Genomic DNA, 24,545 nt, shown 5'->3' on the forward strand with positions numbered 1-24,545 from the left:
GGGAGTTCTTCCCCATTTCAGAGTGCCAGGTTCTTATAATGAGGGTAACACACATTCATCTACAATAATTGCTTCTGAAACTCCAGCATCCTGGGGTGAAAGTCAGATCTATGCCATAAAAATGAAAGTGACATATGGAAAAAGGAACCCTTGAGAGAGAAAAAGATGAACGAGAACATGCAATGGGTTTGGCTACAACTCCCTCAGGTTTTGCTGAAAAACACAAAACAAATAATAACGAGGAACCATCAAACATCAAGGGAGATTTGAAAGTAAAATGTTCTCCAATTCAGTACAAAGAAACTCTCTGTTGTCAGCCTTGACAGGATTTAGCTCACAAATTCCTGTTTCATGAATAGTTGGCCACTTATTTGGTTATCTCTACTGCATAGTATATACAACACAGTAGATACGACTATGTATATTCAACACCCAAAATAATTTACTAGTCTTGAATTTATTAAAGAGCAGTTCAGCTATGAATGAATTCATTCAAGTTCTGGATTTTCTGAACCACTGCAATCCCTGTTCCTTTATTACAAAACATACTGGTTTTATAATGGTCCCTCAGTATCCACAGGGCATCCATTCCAGATTCCCCTGTGGATACCAAAATCTGTGGATGCTCAAGTCCCACAGTACTCAACTTTCCCCACCCAACCCAAAGCCAACTTTGCTGGTTTCACCATAGCGGGTGGCAGGGGGTTGCCTCTTCCTCTTCCTCCTCTCCCATCGCAACTGCCACAGCTCTTCCTCCTTTTCCTCACCCTTTTCTTTCTTCCACCACCTCCTCTTCACCCCACCTCTGCTCCTCCTCCTCATTTCCTCCTCCTCCCCCCCATCTCCACTCTTCCTCCTCCTTTTCCTTCCTCCTCCTCCTGTTCACCCCATCTCTATTCTTCCTCCTCCTTTTCCTTGTTCCTGCTCCTCTTCCCTGCCTCCTCCTTTCTTCTCCTCCTCTTACCCCCCTCTGTCACCATTGCCACTGCCCGTTCTCTTCCTCCACCCCCCATTGCCCCCCTGTCGGGCTTGCCATCGACGAATGCTCAAATCTACGGATGGCAGCAAGGCTTACTAGTAATGTGGGCATGGAGGAGAAAGATCACATACCTACATTCAGCCAGAGAAGATCTGAAAGGACATGCCTTTGGTGCTTGAGGAGGCTTTATGCAAAATGCCATCAAAGACCACCTGCACTAATGAAGGGTGATGATAAAAGCCTGGGAAGGATGTCAGAGATCTTATCAGAATTTATTTGAGTTTCCTGGTGAAAGCACTCTGTTTTCTGACTCACATTTTGTCTACTCTGTTTGGACGTTTGATTCTCAAACTGCTCGACCATCTTGTTTATCTGAAACCGTTAACTTTCTCGGACTGCTTGACAATGCTCTTGACCTGACCCTTTGGCTTGCACCCTGACTGACCACAGACCTTGTTAGGTCTGCCTTTCCAGGCTTGTCTCTCATCTTTGTTGGGTGTGTTGGCTGTTGGCTGCTTTTTCAGACAGACATAGCCCAAGAGGGGAATAAAGTGGAGAGGGTCCAGAGTGGACACTTTGGAGCCTCACCTCCCACACTCACCTCACCAACACAGCCTATTGGATACTATTTTATTTTATTGGTCATTTTAAAGTTAATTTTTGACTTAAACAATACAGGAATACAAAACATACTAAGGATTCAAAAATACTTAAAAAGAAACACAAAAACACAAAACATAATAAACACAAAAACTGAAAAGAAAAGAATAGGAGAATATATATGATGATACATGTATATATAAAACTACAACCAATACTAGCCTAACCTAAAAGTAAGACTAAAATATCACACTAAAACACTAAATTAGACTAAATGCTAGAACTATGGTAAAAAAAAAAAACTGCAGAAATAATCCAGTTTGAGATCGCTTTAACTGCATTGCCTTGATGTTAATAAATTCTGGGAACTGTAGTTTTGTGAGACATTTAGCCTTCTCTGTTAGAGAGCTCTGGTACCACAACAAACTGCAATTCCCAGGATTCCCTAGCATGGAGCCAGGGCAATTAAAGCAGTCTCAACACAAATTATTTCTGCAGTGTGTTCTGTTAGCTTTTTGAGCCCTTACAGTTCTTGAATTTTTAAAAACCTTAAGTGATAACCCTGGAGAAAAAGCTAAAAATGGCTATGCGGCCCACAGTTAGATGAAAAATACTGGTTTTGTCAGTTCAGACAATTATCCTGAACCCAGCTTCTGCCTGATTCTGTTCAAATTACTTCCACCAGATCATGGAAGAGGCAGTTGCCTGGTGATTCTTGCACAAGCTAACTGGAGCTTTAAAGAACAGAGATGGCTATCCAAACACACGCTGGAAGCAATAGAAAACAACTTCCACATTTTTTTTGCAATGCCCCCCACAGCCTTCCAACTCCCTCCCCCTTTTAATTTTTTGGGCCTTTTTGTTAAAAATCACTCCCAGCCCCACACAGAAAACTCTGCAGGACCCCCCCTCTATTCTCAAAGTAGTAAGAGGAAGTGACATAGATTCACTTCTGCTCACCTTTTTGGGAAGAACTCAAATGAATACAAAAGTATTTCAGAGCACTGGGGGAGGGCATGCAGGATGGAATTGTAAGGAGGAAAATTGGTCCCTGGCCCCCATGCAGTTGCCCACTCTTGCTGTAAATGTTTGGAACACAGAAGAGAAAAGCAGGAAACACCACACAAACACACAGTGATGGGTTTCACACATCCCTTCTCTATTCCTTAAACTTTGTTCTATGCATGAAGGACAATTCATCTGAGAACATCTTGCAAATGGGACGATTCTCTTGTGGTATATTTCCAACAGACTGGACTGGCCTAAAACCAGGAAGGAAAAATATTAGTTGAGAAATGTGATGAAACTTAGTGAATGACAACTAAGAATTACCTTGTTCTAGCCTGAAGCACAAGGAGCGCTTTGCAGCCTCCATCTCAGGGCTTGGATTATCCAGAATGTGTCGACACCACTGCAGAGGGGTCAGTGCTTTTTCTGGAGGAAGGATGCTCTTAGCAGGTACAACATACAACCTAAACAGAGCCAAAGACAATACTTAGCCCAACATATAAATACCAAACTTGATACTAGCAATCTCCATTTTCAGTGTAGGTTCTAGGACAATATAACGGGAGAGACGAAGGCATATAGAATCATCAGAATTGGAAGAGACTTCAAGAACCATCCATTCAAACTCTTGGCCATGCAGGAATACACAATAAAAACACTCTCAACAGATAGCTATAGAGCCTCTGTTTGAAAAACGCCAAAGAAGGACACTTCATCATCCACCATATGTCATGCTCTAACAAGACATTGTTTTGCATTACTAGAATATATGTAGAGGTTAAGCTACTAGTCCATAAGTGACTTTTGGGGATTTGGGAAAGTTGTCATCCCCACCCCCACCAAAAAAGCTTTTCCAAGTTCTGAGAAGGTGGCAATCACTGAAAAGCCTAAATGTTCCCAGACCCTTCTGGGAGGGGTAGAAACACACCCTACATGAAAGGTGCCACTGTGTTTTGCTACGGCATCACTTCTCATGACCTATAGTAATGCAATGATGCGGGCATGATGAGGAATTAAAAAAAGCAGCTGCACAGCTGGAAAGCACAGCTGGAAAAGAAAAAATCAAAGGGGGATCGGGAAATAAAGGGGGACCAGGTGTCATCAGTTGGCCCTGCTAGTCCTAGCAGCTGCCCAGGAACCCAAGTGCTGACAACAGCTCTGGTTTTACACAGTATTCACTGCCACTCAGTGAATGCTTGACAAGGAGCTATAGTCAACACAGTCCCTGACAAACATTTGTCACATTTGAAAAAATTAATAAAACATATCCTATGTTCCCCTGCAAAATGCTATATGTGTGAAGGAGTTTGGAGATTTCCATGACACCAAGCTCTGCTCTAAAGGATAAATACCTTATTTGTGCAATGTGTTGGAAACGTTTAGTTCCAGATTTACCTTTTCACCCCTATGTCTGGAACTGCTATTTGTAGGGTATATCATAACACCCTATGATTAAGGAACATTAAGCCTATGCTGTTGACCCAGAGTTTGAAGGATTATGTCTTTGACAAATAATAGTTCTTCACTTCTCTGTTAGGATTTTTGTGTTAAGTAAGCAAATGCAAGCTTAATGTCTTGGATGCAATTCAGAATACATTAAAGCATTCTTAACTGGCACTGACATCAGAACATCTTAAGCATTTTACTGTAGGCTTTTTGGTCCATTAAATGGCAGGAAATTCTGGCTTGTGGTCCAATGCATACTGGGCAGGAAGCAATGATCAATCTTTAATTCAGAGGGATGCTCACTCCAAATATGTGTGTCACATGAACACAGTTCTGGTTCAATTTATGAACAGTGGAATTGTGGTAAACTTGTTATAACAGCCTCCATGGTGATAACCCCAAGGAAAGCCCACAGCCACAACAGGGGTACTGTATCTGCAATCATTTTTTTCCACAAGTGGGAGGCACTGTATTTGTTTCTCTGAGTGTCTACCCATGAGTCTATCTATATGTGATATATATATACCTATGCACACTTACATATACATTATGTAGATAAAAGCTGGTGTACTATTTTCTTTCCAAAACTGTGATATTGCTCTAAATATGTAATATACCATTGAATCTTGGAAGCAAGTTTTATTTTAACAGGTTGATAAACAAGCAAACTAAACCCCCAGTTATACACTTTATATATCTCCAAATGCAAACTGTTTTATACCACTGCATTTTAAAGACAACCAATACTACTTTTTTGTCGTTTCAAAGAAAAAAAATGTTTCTACCCCACATTCCCTCTGTTCCTGTCTAACTCATGGATGCCTGGCAGAGATTTCAGACTCACATGTGAATTATTTGCTAATTACCATTTGTACATGGTTAAGACTTTAATCCTACTTTTCTTCCTAAAAGCAAACCCCACGAAACACAACGGGAGTTACTTTTTAACAGACGTACGAAGAATTGTTCTACAAGCAAACAGTATTTGACTATTTCATCCATTGCCAGTGCAGTGAAGGAAAAGCAGCATTAAAATCCACATTCAGTTACAGAAACTCAACAAACCAGGAGAGAGAAAGAACAAGTAGAGTCTGGAAATGTTACCTTTTGGACTACAACTTCTAGAAGCTCAACTCAAGGGAATTCAGGGAATTGTAGGCCAAAAGGTATTGTTCCAAAGCTCTGCAGGCAGATACGCAGATGCAAAGAGGAGCATGAGAGCCGTATTTCCCTCTCACTTTGTTGCTCCACAAGGCAGGAACATTAGTGTGGATTTTCCAGAAAAAGCAGAACTGGAAATTTTTCAAAGATTTAGCACATTCAAATACATTCAAAGTTTTGTGGGGAGATTATTTTACTGAAATATTGACACTAATGTAAATAATAGTGTAAATGCAAATACATCCTTTATGTTTAACAAAAAATAAAATAAAAATACACCATAAATAATTAATTTTTAAGGACACATACCTAAACAGATCTGTACCTCATATATATCTTATATCAACAGTTTAAATTTCTTTTGATGATATATAACTGTAGTAACTTCAGCTTCACTCACTCACTCTCTGCAGTACTTGTCAGTTTCATTTCAAGTTAAGAAAAATCTAATTCAGTACAACCAGTTGAATATTGTATTTCACTGGCATTGTCTGAGTCTGTAGGCACAAACAACATATCACATTTTTCTTGATTACTTGTACTTGTGACTGGTTGGGAAGCAAACGATTTTGTGAAATCAAAACAAGATTACCCATGTGTTCATTTGTTAGTTTATTTCTCTGGGCATGAGGGTTTTTGTTAATGGCTATCTCCTTAGAAGAATAACTAGAACTTCATATATTTCACTCATCTAACGTGACTGATTGCAGTACAAGAGCCCAGAACAGGATGGATAAATGAGGATATAGATATATGTTATGGTAATTTTTCCATAGAAAAATATAGCCAGAACATTTTCCATTCTGGAAAAACAAAACTTTCTACCCCACATCCATGGGCAGGAGAATGTTAAGAGAAGGAAATAAGACCTGAATTTTAAGACTTTCCAGATATTTCATCAACCAGCACCAGAATAAAATCTGTACTCTCTCAATTAACCCAATTTTTTTTCAGCTTCATGAAGACCAGGTACTTTGTAAACCCAACAACTCCTAAATACCCATTCAGTAAGAGGCTATCCTAATATATTTCCTATTTCAGCAGGTATAAGCTATAAGTAATGGACCACTGTGGGAAAAGAGAAAAATTTCCCACAAGCTTCTGTGAAGATTATTGCTTACAGCTGAGAGAGAACCAGTGACAGCTGGTGGCTTTTATATCAGTGGCACAGTGAATCTGCTCTGGGCTCTAGTCCAAATGTTAAAAGACTCTATTCGGTTCAGTGTACTTATCCCAAATGAGGTCCAGCACCTTGGGTAGCTCCTTTGAAATTTGAACTAAAATCCAGTGCAGATTTGCTACTGACATAGAAGACAACAGCTGTCAATGGAGAGCTGTCAGTGGAGATGACATAGAAGTCTGAAGTCTGCCAGATGATATCACCCGAAATATCATTCTATTATTCCAAATAGGCCCTTCCTGCACTTTCCTATCCACCAGCTAGTTTACCGTCACAGAAGAAAATGAATCCCACCCATCCTGTCCTCTTGTGCCAACAAGTGGAATGGGAAACTGATCTTTGAGTTCTTCCTGAAAAGATTTTCTGAACCTTATCCCTGTTCTGTACAAGTATATTAAACAATGAAGGTGCTGGAATTTAGAAAACTCTGACACGGCCACACCAAAGTTTCTAGGCCCACCCTTGAAGCAATAATGTTTTTTGGGCTTTTATAATACTATGCAGAGGTGCATAATGTGGCCCTTCAGAATTTCCCCATCTCTTACTACTCCCATCAGTCCTTGCTAGCAGAGCAAACAGAAAGATACTGTGGGAATTGCAGTCTAAAAACCTCTGGTGTGCCACGGTTCCCACCCCTACCTAAATACATTGGGACAACATTGTCAGCCAGATCAATTTTAAAAATGGCAATTTAGGCCCTGGCCTTTAAATAACAGATGATAATCTCATGAGTAAGAGCCAATGTGGTGCAGTGGTTTGAGTGTTGGATTATGACTCTGGAGATCAAGGTCTGATTACCTGCTCAAGGATAAAAACTCAATGGGTGAACCTAGGCAAGTCACATTCTCTCAGCTTCAGAGAATGGAGGCACACAACAACAACAATCATATTGGTAACAGGGGCAGGGCTTTGTATGTGGTGGCCCAGTATTTGTGGAATTATTTCTCCAAGAAACATTTGTAGTTTGACTGCTGACAGTGAGAGAAAATGTATGACAATTCTTAATTTCAATTGAATCTGCATTTTATTAATGGCTGCACCAAAGATATATCGTTCATTTTAATATATCTAACAGATTAGGATAATAGGACTGATGGTATCAACAATATTTCAATAAGGATTGATATTGTATTGCCTCTTGGAGGGGTTTTTCAGTAGTGGCCTTTTACTTCCTCCATTATTTTGTTCAGAATATGGAAATGTTACTCTTTTGGGATTGCAATTCCCAGACTTTCCAAGGCTGTAGGACCAGTGGCCATACTAGCTAGAGAATTCTTAGAGTTGTAGACCATAAAGGAACTTTAGCAAGTGCTGTTTTTCTATTATTATTACTCTTATTGTAATTGTTATTTCTATCCCCCCTTTTTTCCAGATTGGGACTCAAAGCTGCTTACCAAAAACATTATTCAAAATTCACAACTTACAAAAGTTAAAACACAATTAGACAATTAGAAAAAAAAATATTAAAACCAGGCCAAAATATACATTAAAACATACACACATACGCAAAGCAATTAGCAATATCGAGCATATGATGTAAGATGGACCTTATATCATCATTCACCAAATGGCCTGTCAGAATAGAAAGATTTTTGCATGTCTGCAAAAAGAAAATAGGAAGGGTGTCAGTCTAACCTCTGTGGGAAGGGAGTTCCAGAGTGCGGGGGCAGCCACTGAGAAGGCCCTCTCCCATGTTCCCACCATGTGTAAAAGTGAGAGTGGTGGACAGAGTGAAGAGCCTCCCCAGCAGATCTCAGAGCATGGGCTGGTTCAGAAGGAAGAATATGGTACTTCAAATAACCTGGACCTGAACCATGTAGGACTTTAAAGGTCATAACCAGCACTTCTATATACTTCTAAGGAATGAGGTCAGAAGGGTTGAAGTTGCAAAGGTGGAGGTGGGTGGGTGGTGCAGTGGAGAAATAGGACCCAAGTTCCAGAGTTTGGAAATGTTACTTTGAGAACTAGACATTTTAGAATCTAGTGTCAATGCTAGGTTGAAATTGTATTTTTAAAAAGGCAGTGGCCAGAATTCTGTATCACCTACTTAGTTTAGTACAGGTACTATTATTCTTAATTTAACTTGACTAAGGGGCTTGACAGGCTGCCCCTTTGGAGAGGCATCCTGCTGCCCTTTTCAGTGCCGGATCGGGGCTGCAGCAACTGCATGCTGTGGCCCCAATCCTGTGCTTTGCCAGCACTAAAAGGAACAGCAAAAAATGCAGCTCCTTTTAGCACCAGCAAAAAGGTGCTGTTGCTGCAGCAGCTTTTCAGCATTCCTTTGGCACAGCATGTCCAAATAATAATAATAATACATTTTATTTAAATGCTGTGCCAATGGAGCAACATAATCCCCCCGCCATGCAGTTGAGTGCGTGGTATGATGTCAGCATGGAAGCAGTGTGGGGGCAGCCACCGTGCGTATGCCATGTCCCCACGCTGTCCCCGTGCCAGCATATAATACCGGTCTGTTTAGCCCCTAACTTAACTAACAAGATTATCACACATGGACTCACTGTCTGGGAATCACCAGGGAAACATTAGGGAAGTGTACGTGTGTGTAACCCTGAAACACTTCTCCAGTGTCATGCAGTCGTCAGCTCCCTGTAGCATCCCTCTAACGTAATGGAATCGTTCAGGGAGAGGCGATTGCTATTAAATGAAACTTTGCGTTAATAGCAAATCACCTCTCCCTGAACAAAACCACGATGCTAGAGGGAGCTGATGATTGCATGACACTAGGAAGCACTTTGGGGGTTTCACACATGTGCGCTTCCCTAATGTTTCCCCGGCAATTCCCAGATGGTGAGTCCATGTTTGATAATCTTCTAAGTAACTTCTTATGGCCTGATTCACCCCAGAAACCTAACATCATTCACCCATGTTTTGGTCACCAGCAGAATGAATCTACAAATCATATAGAGCAGCATTTACTTTACAGGTATCATTTTTAATCTTTTGTCTTTTCATAAACAAACAATAATGCACAAAGCCCTGAAAACTGAATAGAAACATCACACATGAGAAAACTGTTCTGGAGGTGAAGGGACAGGATATCTCAAGATATTAGTCACAATCTCCAGCATAAGTGACAGGATGACAAGCAAGAAGAACTGACCGCTATCACTGGCACAAGTGTTGCTGTACTGCAGCTCCCAGCATTCCTCACCACTGACTATGCTGGCTAGGGATGATGATAGTTGCAGTCTAACATCTGAAGGCCGCATTTTGCCCACAGTTGCACTAGAAGGAAGTGTGTAAATCTTCTTTCAATCTCCCTAGCGTCTCCACTGCTGCTGTACTTCTCAGAAATGTTCAGTATCTAAGGAGTATTTTTAAAAGAGAAAAGATTGGTGGTGCAGTGGTTAAATGCCAGTACTCCGGCCATTTGCAGCCACAAGGTTATGAGTTCAATCCCAGGCAGGGCTCCAGGGTCCACCCAGCCTTCCAGCCTTCTGAGGTTGCTAAAATGAGTACCCAGTTTGAGGGGGGCAATTAGGTTACACATTGTAAACTGCTTAGGGAGTGCTTAAGTGTACTGATAAGCAGTATAGAAATGTACCTGCTATTGCTATTCAGTGCTAACATCTCAGGACCCTTTCACACTACACAATCATAAATTGACTCGAGTGCTGTTAACAACAAACAAATCAAAAAAGACACTAGAACTCTCTGGCAGAGAATTCTGAAGGTCCCTCCCTCAAATGCAAATCCAAGGATTTTACAGGATGGAACTATGGTGTTTAAAATGGAATCGTGGTGTTATAATTGCATAGTGTGAAAGTACCCTAGAACAAGAAGCAGTAAGTCCCAATAACATAGTTCAGAATGCCATAAGGTCTACAGCACCAGCCATCTGCCTAGTGAGAGCATGAAACATCCACCTGCCTCTCAAATGTATAGGAGAATTCCTTGTTATAAGAAGCATTAATCTGCTGCCTAAGGCCCAGTACAGACTTGCACTGTGCGCCAGCCTGGAGCCAAAAATAGGGCTTGGGAGAGCGGTGCGTCCACATGCTCTCAAGCCCTACTGTGCACCGAGGGCACCATCTTGGCGTGCCACCTTTTACATGAGGCATTCAACGATGACGTCTGCACAGCATACGGACGTCATCATTGCATGTGAGAGTACCAGGAGCAGGTTCTTTTAAAGCCTCATGGAGGCCGCAGCATCTGTCAGCTGTGGTCTCCATCCGAGGCAGAAAAGGGCGGCGCCAAGCCAGCCCTTTCTGCCTGTCTGTATCCCCCCTAAGATGTCATCTACCCTTCCTCCCCCATAACACATCCTGACATTATTATTCCATCCCTTTCTCCCATGTTGTTGGCTGCTTCAGGCACAATGAAGATTTGCCCAATGATAATGACATTAGACTAAGCTGTAAGAAATGTTACAACTGTGCAAGAAAAGAGTCCAGTGAAGATAGGGAAGAGACTCAGCCTGGGGCAGCCACTTTAAGCATCAGCCATGTGCTACTGTTTTTATAACACTGTTCCCAATGGTAAGGGAAAATAGATGGCAATAGTAAAACAGAGAGAGATAGACAGCATAAAGAAATTGACATTGTCACTCATCTTGGATAAATCAAAGATATGCAGATGAGTATATTACTAGCAGAAAATAGAATGACTTGGAACATCTATTCAGGAATGTTAAGAAAGAGCGTCTGAAAGAAGGATTACTGTTGAACTTTAAGAAAGCAAAATTAATTCCACAGATGGTTTATCTAACTTTAAAATGGACTATGGTCCAAAACAGATGGTCCAGATAGAGTAGCCTTGTGCTTTTTCAATGCCATTTGTGCTGGGCCCAACCGTTATGTCCCAATCCAGACTGCTGTCACAGTCTTGAACCAAGCCGCCAGAAGGAGCAGACTCTATCCGCTTCTTGTTGGCCTGGTTCTTCTGCAATAGTGCAGCATCAGTGCGGCTTCAGGTCACATTTGGGACATGTGTCATCTAAATGGCATACTGCCTATGTGGCTTGAAGCTGTGTGGTTTTGCTCGTGTGTTTCAGGCCAATGAAGACACTGAATGAAGATACATCAATCATAGATCAAAATGGAGAGTAGTCAAGAAATCAAAAGACTACTTGGAAGGGAAGTTATGAAGTAACTAAATAAGATCCTCAAGTATAAAGATGTACCACTGAATACCAAGAGAGGATTGTTCATAGCATCATATTTCCTATTTTAATAAATGGTTGTGAAGACTGGACAGTGAAGAAAACTGATAGGAAAAGAATAAACCCATTTCCTGAAGTAGAGTTCTACAGAAACCATGGCCTGCCAAAATGACAAATAAATGGGTTTAAGAGCAAATCAAATCTTAACTCTCCCTAGAATCCAAAATGACTAAACTGAGGCTTTGTACTTTGGACATATCATGGGTCAACATGATTAATCAAAAAAGCTTATAATGCTTGTTAAGGTGGAAGACAGTAGGAAAAGAGGAAGACAGGTGGATTGACACAGTCAAGGAAGGTGTGGCTCTGGATTTAAAAGTTTTTAGCAGAGCTGTTAATAACATGCTGTCTTGGAGGTCCCTCATTCATACAATCACCAGAAGTCAAAGCAGATTTGACGGCAATTAACAGCTTCCAGCAGCTCTAGTAAAGTATAATGGAGAGAAATTCTGGGAGTTGCACTCCAACATGAAGTCGAAGGCTTTCATGGCCAGCATCCATAGTTTTTTGTGGGTTTTTTGGGCTATGTGGCCATGTTCTAGAAGAGTTTCTTCCTGATGTTTCACCAGCATCTGTGGCTGGCATCTTCAGAGAAATCTTCTCTGAATATACCAGCCACAGATGCTGGCGAAACGTAAGGAAGAAACTCTTCTAGAACATGGCCACATAGTCCAGAAAACCCACAAAAAACTTTGCACTCCAACATTTAGAGGGCCAGAAAATTCCCATTTCATAATTGTTGCTTTTCTTTTTTGGGTGCCTTCAAGCCCTTTCCAACTTATGGTGAAACTAAGGTGGCCCTATCACCTTAGTTTCGCCGCTTTGATCAAAAGTTGGAAAAGCGGGATAGAAATAAACATTTTATTATTATTTATTATTATTATGCGGTTTTCTTGGCAAGATTTGTTCAGAGGAGGTTTGCATTGTCTTCACCTGAGGCTGAGAACATGTGACATGCCCAGGTTCACCCAATGGTTTCATGGCCAAGCTGGGAATCGAACCCTAGTTTCCAACAATTCCTAAATTACAGTCAGACCTCTGTATCCATGGGCTTGCCATAGGTGGATCTGAGCATCAGCCAACAGAAAGCTCCATTGTCCCCAATGGCCGCATGCACATTGCGCTGCCATTAGGAATGGGACTTGAGGCCCCGTGGGCTTTTTTTATCCATGGGGGTGTCTGGAATGGCTCCCCTGCAGATAGAGAGGCCCAACTGTACTACCACTGTAAACCTTGTGTTAGGCACAGATTCATCCAATTCTTTTCTCGCAAAGGGTTTTCACTGACTAATCAGAAGACTTTAGATTTGTTCATTGTTTGAATCTAGACTGCGTCAAGCTGTAGTAGTACACATTCTAACCAGGGTGTGAGAAAAACGGCTCTTCCAAGATGATACCCTTCATCCCTAGCTTTAGTCTTTATGTTCAAAAATAATTAAATTATTGTTAAGCCCTACATGACTATCTCTTATTCGAGCCAATTAACTGACTAAACATCGCAGCACTAGAATTATTTACAAAAATATGATCTATTCTAGTACAGTATAAGCCTCATTCAAATTGGTGGTATTAAATAAATCCCAAGATGCTGGGAAAGATGTACAGGTTTGAAGCTAAGAGTATCATCCAGCAAGACAGCAATATTTAAATAAAATGCTGATGGAAAATTACTTTTTGTTTGACAGGTCAGTTTCAGTGCCATGAGTACTGTTTCTAACATTTCATGATCTTGTGAGATGCCTGCATTTTTTTTAATGGAAGCAGTATGGGTTATTCCATTCTTATAGCATGAAATCAATACAGTTAACTGCTAATTATCCAAGTTTAGACATGGAGCACATTGCTTTTTAAACACAGATACCTGTACAGTTTATCTTTCCTCTGGGTAGGAAAAATGGAAGGTGCCTACACAGTTACAATACATAGGGATATTATAGCACCTTTGAGAGTAATAGAGAAATATGTTTATAGTATAACCTTTTGTAGGCTGAGTCTGCTTCATCAGATGCACAGAGTGAAGTGTCTGCACAGACTAGGAAAGCTTATGGTACAAACCTCTTTCTCTTAGTCTCAAAGATGCCACAATATCCCTTTACATATTGATCCTGACTAACATGGCTATGTCTTTGAATTCTGCCAGTTACAATAGAGTTACCATATACACAGTTACAACCCACATCATGATCAGGTTCACTCCTAAATAAACCCAGTGGCACAGTAGATAAATGCCTGTCCTGTAGCCACTCACTCATAAACCATAAGGTTGTGAGTTCAATACTAACCAGGGACTCAGAGTCGACTCAGCCTGGCATCCTTCTGTAGGTCATTAAAATGAGTATCCAGTTTGTTGGGGGCAATTAGCTTACACACTGTAAACCACTTAGGGAGTCCACTGATAAGCGTTATAGAAATGTACTTGCTATTGCTAAGCAAGAGCTATGAGTTTTAATAGAAATTTCACATAGCACAGTGCTTAAGAGACTGTGGCTCATGAAACATGGTTGAATTCCAATTCCTATCAGCCATTTGCAGGGAAGGGGGAAGCTCAAACAGCACCTGCACCTGCAGTATAAAAATAATATTTTTAGCCTTTTACTAATCTGTTGCAAGAATGTATACATGAACTTCTTGAAAATCTCAGTGTGTTGTACAAATTTACTTTTAAAATACAGTGCTCCCTCGGGTTACGAAATTAATTCGTTCCGCGGCCGCTTTCGTAACCCGAAAAGCCTTCGCAAGCCGAAAACCCATAGGCACTAATGGGGAAAAGCCGTGATTTCGTGTGAAATAGCGCCGAAAAGCACCAAAAAATTTTTCGTAACCCGAAAAAACATTCGTAACCCGGAACAGTTATTTCCTATGGGATTTTTTCGTATCCCGGAAATTTCGTAACCTGGGTATTTCGTATCCCGGGGTACCACTGTACCAAAATAGCAAAAGTTCAAGATTCAAGAGTAAACAAGAAAGTAATTAGTTCCTTTACAGTTGTAATTTTTGAAAAGTGACTCTTTTCTTTCCTCTTTTTGAAAAATAATTTGACTCACCAAGAAGACCTTCATTTCAATGCTACAAGCCTCTTGCATGTATTGCAAAATCTATTCTTACCCATTTGCCACATATTTTCTTCAACATTATCAGTGGTAGCTGGTTCCCCCATGTCAGTGGAACAGTGAATCCACTCTGGGTTTTAGACCAAACAAAGGATCTAACCACGGCATTTAACACTGTCCTCAAAATGACACCTTGAACAGCTCCTTTAAAGCTCAGATTAAAATTTAGAAGTTGATTCAGCAGCCCACTGACATGGGAGACACAAGAGAAGGCAAAAGAATATTAGCATGAGGTAAAGCAAGAATCAGCACTTGGACCATGTGATCTTCCTCCACCACCATTTATGAGGCCTTGCCCTGGTAATTATTGGTGTAAACCCCAAGGTTCAGTCCACCTCTTTTCACGTTACAGTCATAAGGTTACTGCAGTCATGTAGTTATACCTTCCTTGTTGGAAAAAGGAACTGACTATATGTGCTTAGCTATATGAAGCCTCCAAGCTTCCCTAGTGTAAATGCAAACAAGACTGTTCTCAGAAGAGAGATGCCAGGGTTTTAATCTGAACTTTAAAGGAGCTATCCAAGGCACCATTTTGGGGACAGTGTTCAGCACCTTGGTGAGCTCCTTTGTTTGGCTTAAAACAAAGAGTGGGTGCTATACTCTGAAATCAGGAAGCTCTGAGACTCTATGCAGAACATGTATAGAGGCAGCCTTGTAGAAAGCAGTGCCCTCCTCCTCCTCTGCTTACTTCTGCCCCGGGATCAACAGAGGAGTAGTCTCTCCTTCAGATCCCAGGAGTTCCCATGTGCCAGCAAGAGAGTGGGCTTTCTTAGTTGTGGTTCCCCAAATAGGGAATACTATCCTCCATGAACATGCATCTAGTGACCAACACTACAATCATTTCCATGCTACATCATAACCATTTTGTTTACCAAAGCATTTCGGCTGCCTGTTTTGGTCTGCTTTACTCCTTTCTTTGAAAATATGCCCTGCGGTTTCATACTCTAATTATAAATGCTATTGCTTTAATAGTATTCATACATATACCATTTAAACATCCTTAACGATGAAGGGCATAAAGGTATATAAATATTCCAATCTTCTGAAAAACATCCAACAATAAAAGCAACTCTCTCCTGCCTTTCCAACCAGGCAACACTCAAAAATGTACTATCTCATCTATGCAAGTACACATGGGCTATATTAAGTTCCCTTAAGTTAAAGTAAGAAGATGAGGGCAGCCCCCACAATAAATCACAGCACAACTGAATACACAACCCCCTTTCCTTCTTCCCACCCCTCACAGCTGAGCAGGACATATAGTTTGCAATTTAACTTGTCAATCACAGCCCTAAAAAAATTAGGGATCAGTTTATTAACTAAACACTCACACTGATCTCCTGAGAAGGACATATACATGAAGGAAAGCAGAAACTTGTGGGATTCTTGGTGCTTCCCAATTTTTATTTTTGAAACAAAATGGCCTAAATCTTCTTGTTAATCCTTACTAAATCAGACTCACTGAACCAATGGGACTTGCCTACGTGTTAGTTCACCATTCAACAATTGATTCAATGGCTGTGCTCCAGCTGGGAGTAACCTACAGGATGCCAGCCAACAGGAATCTTTGCATTACAGTCCAGTTCCTGGTAATTTACCATGAGCACCTCTTTTCTTTCGCTGAAATTTTTGGAGCACGGTATTCTTCTTCATTTGGTATTGCCACCATTGCCAACTCCATCTTGAAGGCTATCCTGTCTGGTTCACTGCAGTCTCTCCCATTTTCCCCCACAAGAGATTCCAATAATTAAATCTCAAACTTTCTGCATGAAGTTTGTGAACGGTGGCCACTCTCTTTCTATAGATGGCATTTGTGGGTTGAGGGGAGCATCACCAACTGTCTTCCCATTGATCAATGCACAACCATTTCCTCAACAGGAAATATGATATCCTATGGACAAGTGGAACAAGGCATCCACATACCCATGTACAGAGTAAAGCGGGATTATTTAGCAGATCAAAGAATGTATTCTGCAAACGCTCAGAGGTGTCCTGCTCTCATAATTCTCCACATTTTCTAGGAATGAGTCTTGCCATTTTTCAAAATCAAAATCCACAGCCTTACAGGTGATCTCTAGCTTCAGCTCTGTGTCCAGGCCAGTAGGCTCCAATTTAGGTAGTTTACTACATGAAGCATCTACTGAAATCCTTTAGATCAGGGGTGGACAACCACAGAGGGGCGCATTTCCTCCCCACATTCCTCCAGAACACTGCACCATCACATCTCAGCATGCTGGAAATGAGCATGTAGGGAGTGGGTTATGTTGTTGTGTTATGTTGTGTTGTGTATGCTAAAAGATTGATATGTTGTGTTGTAAAATTTGTTAATAAAATTATTTTTTAAAAAACCTTCACTTCTGGCTGCCATTTTGGGGCTTTTGTTTGTCTGTTTGTTTTTCAGGTGCCTGGGGATGGCAGTTCTGGGAAACGTAAACTGCTGCACCTGGGTTCAGGGTGATCTTGGCTGGATTTGGAGTGGAAAATAGCCTCAAAATATCATGGGGAAAATTAAAAAATTGGAGAGGTCTGTAAACTTGGAGCAGCTGCAGGGGCTGCACTTCGTCCGTTCCTGCTTTAGGCTTTTGCAAAATTGTAAAGCTCTACCTCATCACTTTCATAATGGCAAACAGCTCTAGAGAAATTAAGGGATGTATTAGCGATTTTAAAACCATCCTGCGCATGGTTTTAAACCAGCTCTTAGGCACACGTAGATCCCAATAATGACAGGGAAACGCGTAAGCAAGTAGATCAATATTTTCCTCTGTGTGGATCACTCCCATTCACAACAGAAGGCTTGTGTAAACAGAAATAATTTGCATTAGTATACTTTTAAAAAAAGACACAGAAAGTATATTAAAAAAAAGACTAATGGATAGAAAACAGGCCCTCTCTCACCTTAAAAATAATGAGACAGAATCAGCACTCTTCTCTCCTATAATGCATTAATTTTTAACAGGTTGCTTTGGATTTATAACTATGCCACTGTCAGAAACAAGGTGTGTTGTGCCAAGGCCTCCAACTTATTCCTTCTTAAGATTTTTAAAGAATGGGTTATTTCCAGAAAACGATGTATAGGGCTGCAGCCTAAGATGGAGAGAGAGAGAGAGGAAGGAATGGCAAAGAGAGGAAGGGGGAGAGGAAAGAAAAACAAAGAGGAATGGAGAGCCAAACTCCTGACTGTACTTAAACCCCTGACAGCTGCTTCTTCAAAGGGACAAGAGGGTTTGAAAGGTGACAATTGTCAGCGAATAAGCCATGGTGCCTATGTGAGCACAGGCAGGCGGGCATCTTTGTAGCCCCTGTTCTGTCCATCACTTCACTTGGGCTGCAGCTCTCTGCCTTAATAAGGTTCCCGGGTGCATTTAGCTTTGCAAAGATGCACTTCAAAACCCATGAGGAAAGAGCATTTGGGGAGGAAAAAACAGAAATGGGAGTGTTGGGAAGGAAGCCTTCATCTTCCAGCTCCTGCACATCTCTTCTGCCCAATTCTACCCCCATGAGTAGTTACTAACCCCAAGAAGGCCCCAAATTCTACTGCTTATTGAACCCAGAGTAGACTCTGGAAGAGAGCCAGTGTGGCGTAGTGGATTGAGCGTTTAGACTACGACTCTAGAGACCAGGGTTCAATTCCCAGCTTAGCCATGAAACCCACTGGGTGGCCTTGGGCAAACTACACTCTCTCAGCCTCAAGGGAAGGCAATGGCAAACCTCCTCTGAACAAATCTTGCCAAGAAAACCCCATGATAGGTTTGCTTTAGGATCCCCAGAGGTAGGAAACGACTGGAAGGCACACAACAACAATAACAAGCTGCTGCTTTAACTTGCAGGTCTCTTGCATTCAAGATACCGTAGTAAATCATGTCTGAGTTAATTCTATCTCCCCTTTTAGGCCAGGGACAGAACAAGCCCTTACAATTATTTTGTAAGGAGATGTCTCATTCACGGGATGGCCATGAATACTGGAAGGTAGTTAACAACAACAACAACAAGAAGATGAAGACTCCCTGAATCAATGGCTGAAAGGGGAGCCCATGTGTAGAGAAATGCCACCGATTCAGTGGGTCAGTGCTCACCAGGACTGACAGTGAGCCCAAGCCTTAAAATCTATCCCTGTTTTGGTGAAAACAGGCAGTTTGGCCAGAGAGGAGGAAAATGCGAGAGGGAGGATAAAAGGCAGACACACACAGCTTAAAACACACACACAAAATGAAAGAGGGAACCCTTACCCTGCCTTGAGCTGAGGCTGCAAATTATTATTATTATTATTATTATTATTATTATTATGACTAGGTTTTTTTAATGGGGGGTTAAAGGGATGCTCTTCCCTCCAAATTATTATTATTATTATTATTATTATTATTATTATTATTATTATTTTATGACTTTTTTTAATATGGGGGGAAGGGAGGCTCTTCCCCCACATAATTATTATTATTAGACTAGGTGTTTATAATGTTGTGGGGGAAGGTTAACAGGAGGCTCTTCTCTCCAAATTATTATTATTATTATTATTATTATTATTATTATTATTATTATTATTATTTTATGACTGGTTTTTTAATGTTGCAGTGGGGAGTTAAAGGGAGGCCCTTTCCCCTATTATTATTATTATTATTATTATTATTTTATGACTGGGTTTTTTAATGTTGTGGAGGGGTTAAAGGGAAGCTCTTCCCTCCATATTATTATATGACTAGATTTTAAAAAAAAAGAAATGTTGCAGCAGGGGGTTAAAGGGAGCCTCTTCCCTCCAAATTATTATTATTATTATTATTATTATTATTATTATTATTTTATGACTGGATGTTTAAAAATATTATGGAGGGGGGTTAAAGGAAGGCTCTTCCCTCCAAATTATTATTATTATTATTATTATTATTATTATTATTTTATGACTGGATGTTTAAAAATGTTATGGAGGGGGATTAAAGGGAGGCTCTTCCCTCCAAATTAATAATAATAATAATAATAATTATTATTATTATTATTATCTGATTGGATTTTTTTAAATGCTGCAGGGGGGGTTAAGGGGAGGCTCTTCCCTCCTCCAAAAGGAGGCAAAGCCCTGCTGCTGGTGGTGGTGTTGCAAAAACCTTGGTGCCTCTCCCAAAGAGAAGCCCTCCTTCTCCTCCTCCTCCTTGCAGGGCTATAAATCACAGCCTCTCCTCCTCCTTCCTCCTTCCTCCTTCCTCTCTTCCTTGCTGACCCCAAAGGGTCGCTGACCACAGTCCTGAAAGCCCTCTCAGAGCAAAGAAACTCAATAGGAATGCCTTGGGCTTGCATCCACACTGGAGGGATAACCCCGCTCTGCCTCTTTGTCTGGCTCTTGGCTATGGAATTCTGGGAGCTGGAGTATGCAGTTGGAGCACATCAGGCGAAGAGGCTTCAAACAGCTGCCAAACAGGATCAAAGGGGGATTGAGAGGGAGCTAATGCTAATCAGCCCTCCTTGGGAAGCTGCCTCCGAGGGAAGAAGGAAAGCCAGAGAGGAGGAGGAGGAGGAGGAGGAGGAGAGAGAGAGAGAGAGACCCCTTCCCTCCTGCAATATTTTGGGGGGAGGTGTAAATGTTTGACTGGAACGTACCCAAGCAATACAGTATAGGCCTTGTGAGCTCTTTGTTTGAAATCCTATATATATATATATATATATATGGGTAAACCCACTTCTCTACCTGGAAGATATGGTCCCTCTGGGGCCACAAGCCTAATCCAAACTGCTGGCCTTTTCATTAATTCATTCATTCCCTTCCCTCCTGGATTGCCTTCCTGAAAAACCTAGTATGTCTTTGGCTGGGAATGGGAAATGTCTGCTATATCTATATCTATATCTGGATGGATGGATGGATGCATGGATGGATGATGGGGCTACCCACCAGGTCTCCTGGTCCTTCTCTTGGAGCTGCCCTTCCTCCTGGAGGTCCAGGACCTCCACCTCCTCCAGGAAGGTGGCCTGCTGCTGCTGCTGCTGGGCTGCCTTGAAGTAGACGAAGGGCTCTGCTCCTCCCGGGCGCAGGAGCAGGAGGGTCGGCGGAGGAGGAGGAGGAGGAGGGGGGCTGCTGCTGCTGCTGCCGGGGTCGGCCTGGGGGGGCTCCAGGAGCAGGGGCTGCGAGGCTGGAGGGGAGCCGGAGGCCGCCCTGCTCCGCAGCTGCTCGTTCTGCTGCTCCAGTTTGCGGACCAGCTCCTGGAGCTTCTTCACCTCCAGCTCTGCGCTCACTGCACCTCCAGCCCCAGGCTTCACCACCTCGGCCACCCCCAGCGGCTTCAGCAAAGCAGCCTCCATCCCCGGCTGCAAGGGAAGGAGGAAGGATGCAGGGCAGGGATGGAGAGACTGCCTCCTCGGCTGCAAAAGAGGCTCTGCTGCTGGAGCAAGGCGCGCGCGCCTGCCTGCAAATCCCCGGGGATTCTGCTGCTGCTGCTGCTGCTGCTGTCCTCGCGCACACAATGGGAACAAAGCGGGGCGGGGAGAGGCTAATGAGCAGGGGAGGGGGCGGCGCCTGGGAGGGGAAAGGGGCGGGCCAAATTGGAGACCACGCCCCTTCCACCCACCCCATTAAAGGCGTTGCTTCAAAGGACCTGCCAAAGAGGGCTCACTGGAGGACCACTTTCATCACATCCTATGCCAGAGAGGATCTAGAAGCATAGCATCCACTAAGACAGTGACCTCACTGAGGGGGTGCAGGCTGCAATGGGTGACACCCTATTTACTACTACTACTACTAATAATAATAATAATATATTATTTATAATAATTGTTAATTATAATAATATTTATTATTATTATTATTATTGTTGTTGTTGTTGTTATATCATCCCTCTGTATTTGCAGATTTTGATATTTGCGGCTTTGATTATTCACAGATTTGATTAATGTGGAATCATAGAATCGTAGAGTTGGAAGAGACTACAAGGGCCATCCAGTCCAACCCCCTTCTGCCATGCAGGAACTCTCAGTCAAAGCATCTCCATTGACAGATGGCCATCCAGCCTCTGCTTAAAGACCTCCAAGGAGGGAGACTCCACCACTCTCCACTGTCGAACAGCCCTTACTGTCTGGAAGTTGTACTGAAAGACCTAGAGATTCCTAGATAGAATACTCTGCTAGGCCTTTGTAGCTCCTCCAGTGCAATTCCATGGTGAGTGTCTGTCGGACATTGGCCACAGAGTTGTCCTGGAGGACCTAGAGATTCCTAGAGGGGTGTTCTCTCAGGTTAAAAACGTGGTGCTTTTGTTATTTGTGGTTTTTCCATATTCACGGGGGTCTTGTGTCCCTAACCCTAGCAAATATGGAAGGACAACTGTATTATTATTATTATTATATTTATATTTATTTATATCTCACCCTTCTCCCAAGGCTGGGACTCAGGGTGGCTTACAGCATTTAAAAAAACCCACCATACAGTTAAAAACACACCCAAAATAGTATATTAAAATAGAATTAAATTGCTGCAACGATTAAAACAAATTCAATACTAAAATCCAATTTAAAAGATTAAAACGCTTAAAATACATTAAAACAATATAGCAGCATCCTTTTTAAATTTTTCTTTAACAACGTCACACTTTAACCAAATCTTCACTGTGTATATGTAAATGCAATGGGAATGGTTGTCGTTGTTGTGTGCCTTCAAGTCATTTCTGACTTATGGCAATCCTGTCTTGAGGTTTTCTTGGCAAGAATTGTTCAGAGGAGGTTTGCCATGGCCTTCCCCTGAGGCTGAGAGAGTGTGACTTGCCCAAAGTCACCCAGTGGGTTTTATGCCCAGCTCGGAATAAAACCTGGTCTCCAGAGTTGTAGGCCAATGCTCAATACCTCACACTGGCTCATAATACACACACACACACACACACACACACACACTTTCTGACCCTATCCAGCAGGCCTAGTAGGGACCACTTCAGCAAACATTGAAAATATATCCAGGTGTAGCCACATTGGCCATACAACAGAGAACAATAGCATCCACACAATCCACAAAACCAAAAAGAAGACCTTTATTGGGTCAACGAATATACACAAAATACATGATGCAAACTTTCAAAGCTCCACTGGCTTCTTCGTCAGGCAAAGGTGTTTAAAATGTCATGTGATAAACACTAGGCATTTCCTGGTTTTCTCTAGTTTAACTCTCGTTTAAATCCCCTTTGCTCCCTAGTGTGATAAAACAATATGCTGGAATTGCAGGCCTACATTTTGTCAAGGAGTAGTCTGGGACAAAGAATGTTGGAGTTATTATTAGTGAAACAAGTGTGTGTGTGTGTGTGTGTGTGTATGCGTGCGCGTGTGTTGATTGACTAAAATATTGGAGAGCAAGGATAGCAAGGAAATACTAAGGAATGGCCATTGATTATCCCCACTGCCACCATGGTGTCATCTCTGCTTCCATCTATTTCCCTTTCATCTCCTTTCCTTAACTGAGAATGAATGAAGGGGTTCTTGTGACATTGTATTGGCCACTGTTGAGAAATGGCTTCTGTGTTCCAGGGCTGGCTGGTTGTGCTGATACAGCACAGATACGATTGTACACATGTATTAACCTCTGACAACTGAACAGGGTCTTCATTATGCGTTGTGTCCCAGGCTAAGAATGGTGGGGCCCTGTGACAATGCAGGCAGAGGAGGGACACATATATATGCACACACATTTCCCTGCTTGCACATTTCAGTGGCTGAGCACATGCACATGCACATGCACACTCACATATACTCAACCCCCCCACACACACACATTGTTCAGTGCATCCCCATTCCTCATCCAGTGGGTGCTTGTGGGTTGAACAAGGGGAGCAGTACACCCCCAAATGTTGGGAGCTTTCCCCACCCAGTCAAACCAGGAGTTATCCATGCATCCAACAATCTCCTCTGTTTCCTATTAGCAGCAGTTAAGTAGCCACCCTGGAAGCTGTGGGATAAGGAAGGAAAAAGTGGAGGGGGTCCCACCAATTTAGGATCCACAAAGGACAGTGAGGGCCATAGGTCATCCAATCCCATCCTATAAAGTAAAGCCATTCCACCATTTTTGTTGTTCTTCATTGGCACAGTGAGCAGCAGCCAGTGAACCCCTTCGAAGCTGGCTTTTGAAAATCAAGTAAGGACAATGATCTAAAAATGATGTGATGGAGAAAGCATAAGGTGCTCGATTTCACTGTGTTGAAAATGCAGTGTGCTGGACAGTTTTGGGAAGAAAATTGCTGAAGAGTTACACACACTTGGATCTTGATTTCAGTTAAATTGTCTAGGGATAAACCCTATAGAGCTCAATGGAATTTCTGAATAGACAGGTATTGCACTGCACTATAGACATGAGTGGAGTTGCACTACAAGTTCATCACACTTTGTTGTTGTTATGTGCCTTCAACTTGACTCTGACCTATGGCGACCCTATCATAGGGTTTTCTTGGCAAGGATTGTCAGATGGGGTTTGGCATTTCCTTTAACTGAAATATAGCCTGCAGCATGGGGTATTCCTTGGTGATCTTATATCCAAGTATTAACCAGGCCTGACCTTGCTTAGCTTTCAAGATCAAACAAGATGTGGTGCCTTCAGGGTATATCAGCACTCACTGTAATCCAAGAAACTTCAGTTACTCATGGCTACCTTCTTATTGTTTCAACTGTCTTAAGTTGGACTTAATTTAACTCATTGTTAAAACAGGATTCTGCAATATCGCATTTGCATAGTCTTGTGACAGTGATTAAATAGCAAGATATACCTTCGCCTTTGTTGTTCATTAGGGATAGAATGCTGAGAGTTTTCCTTGCTCACCCTTTTGGACTGAGCTAGATCAGCCTTTCCCAGTTTGAGACAAAATCCTATGTTAGTCCCAGGGAGAGAAGACCCGCTGAATTTAATGGGACTTTCATAAATGGAAACTTGCAAGTT

The 24,545-nt window shown here is 42.0% G+C and overlaps 1 protein-coding gene across 2 annotated transcripts in view; it reads right to left on the minus strand.

The window, feature by feature from the left end:
• Positions 1 to 21,079, minus strand: part of SLAIN1 (SLAIN motif family member 1) — a 45,855-nt gene extending 24,776 nt beyond the window's left edge. For both annotated transcript variants that reach the window (XM_042460717.1, XM_042460716.1), the window contains exons 1-2: positions 20,538 to 21,079; positions 2,912 to 3,051 (exon numbers count right to left, since the gene is read on the minus strand). In XM_042460717.1, the coding sequence (XP_042316651.1) occupies positions 2,912 to 3,051; positions 20,538 to 20,944 (547 nt within the window). In that variant the 5' untranslated portion in view covers positions 20,945 to 21,079. The remainder of the gene's footprint in view (positions 1 to 2,911; positions 3,052 to 20,537) is intronic.
• Between the last annotated feature and the right edge of the window lie 3,466 nt (positions 21,080 to 24,545).

The sequence above is a fragment of the Sceloporus undulatus genome, chromosome 3 (genome assembly GCF_019175285.1).
Source record: "Sceloporus undulatus isolate JIND9_A2432 ecotype Alabama chromosome 3, SceUnd_v1.1, whole genome shotgun sequence".
Classification (NCBI taxonomy): Eukaryota; Metazoa; Chordata; class Lepidosauria; order Squamata; family Phrynosomatidae; genus Sceloporus; species Sceloporus undulatus.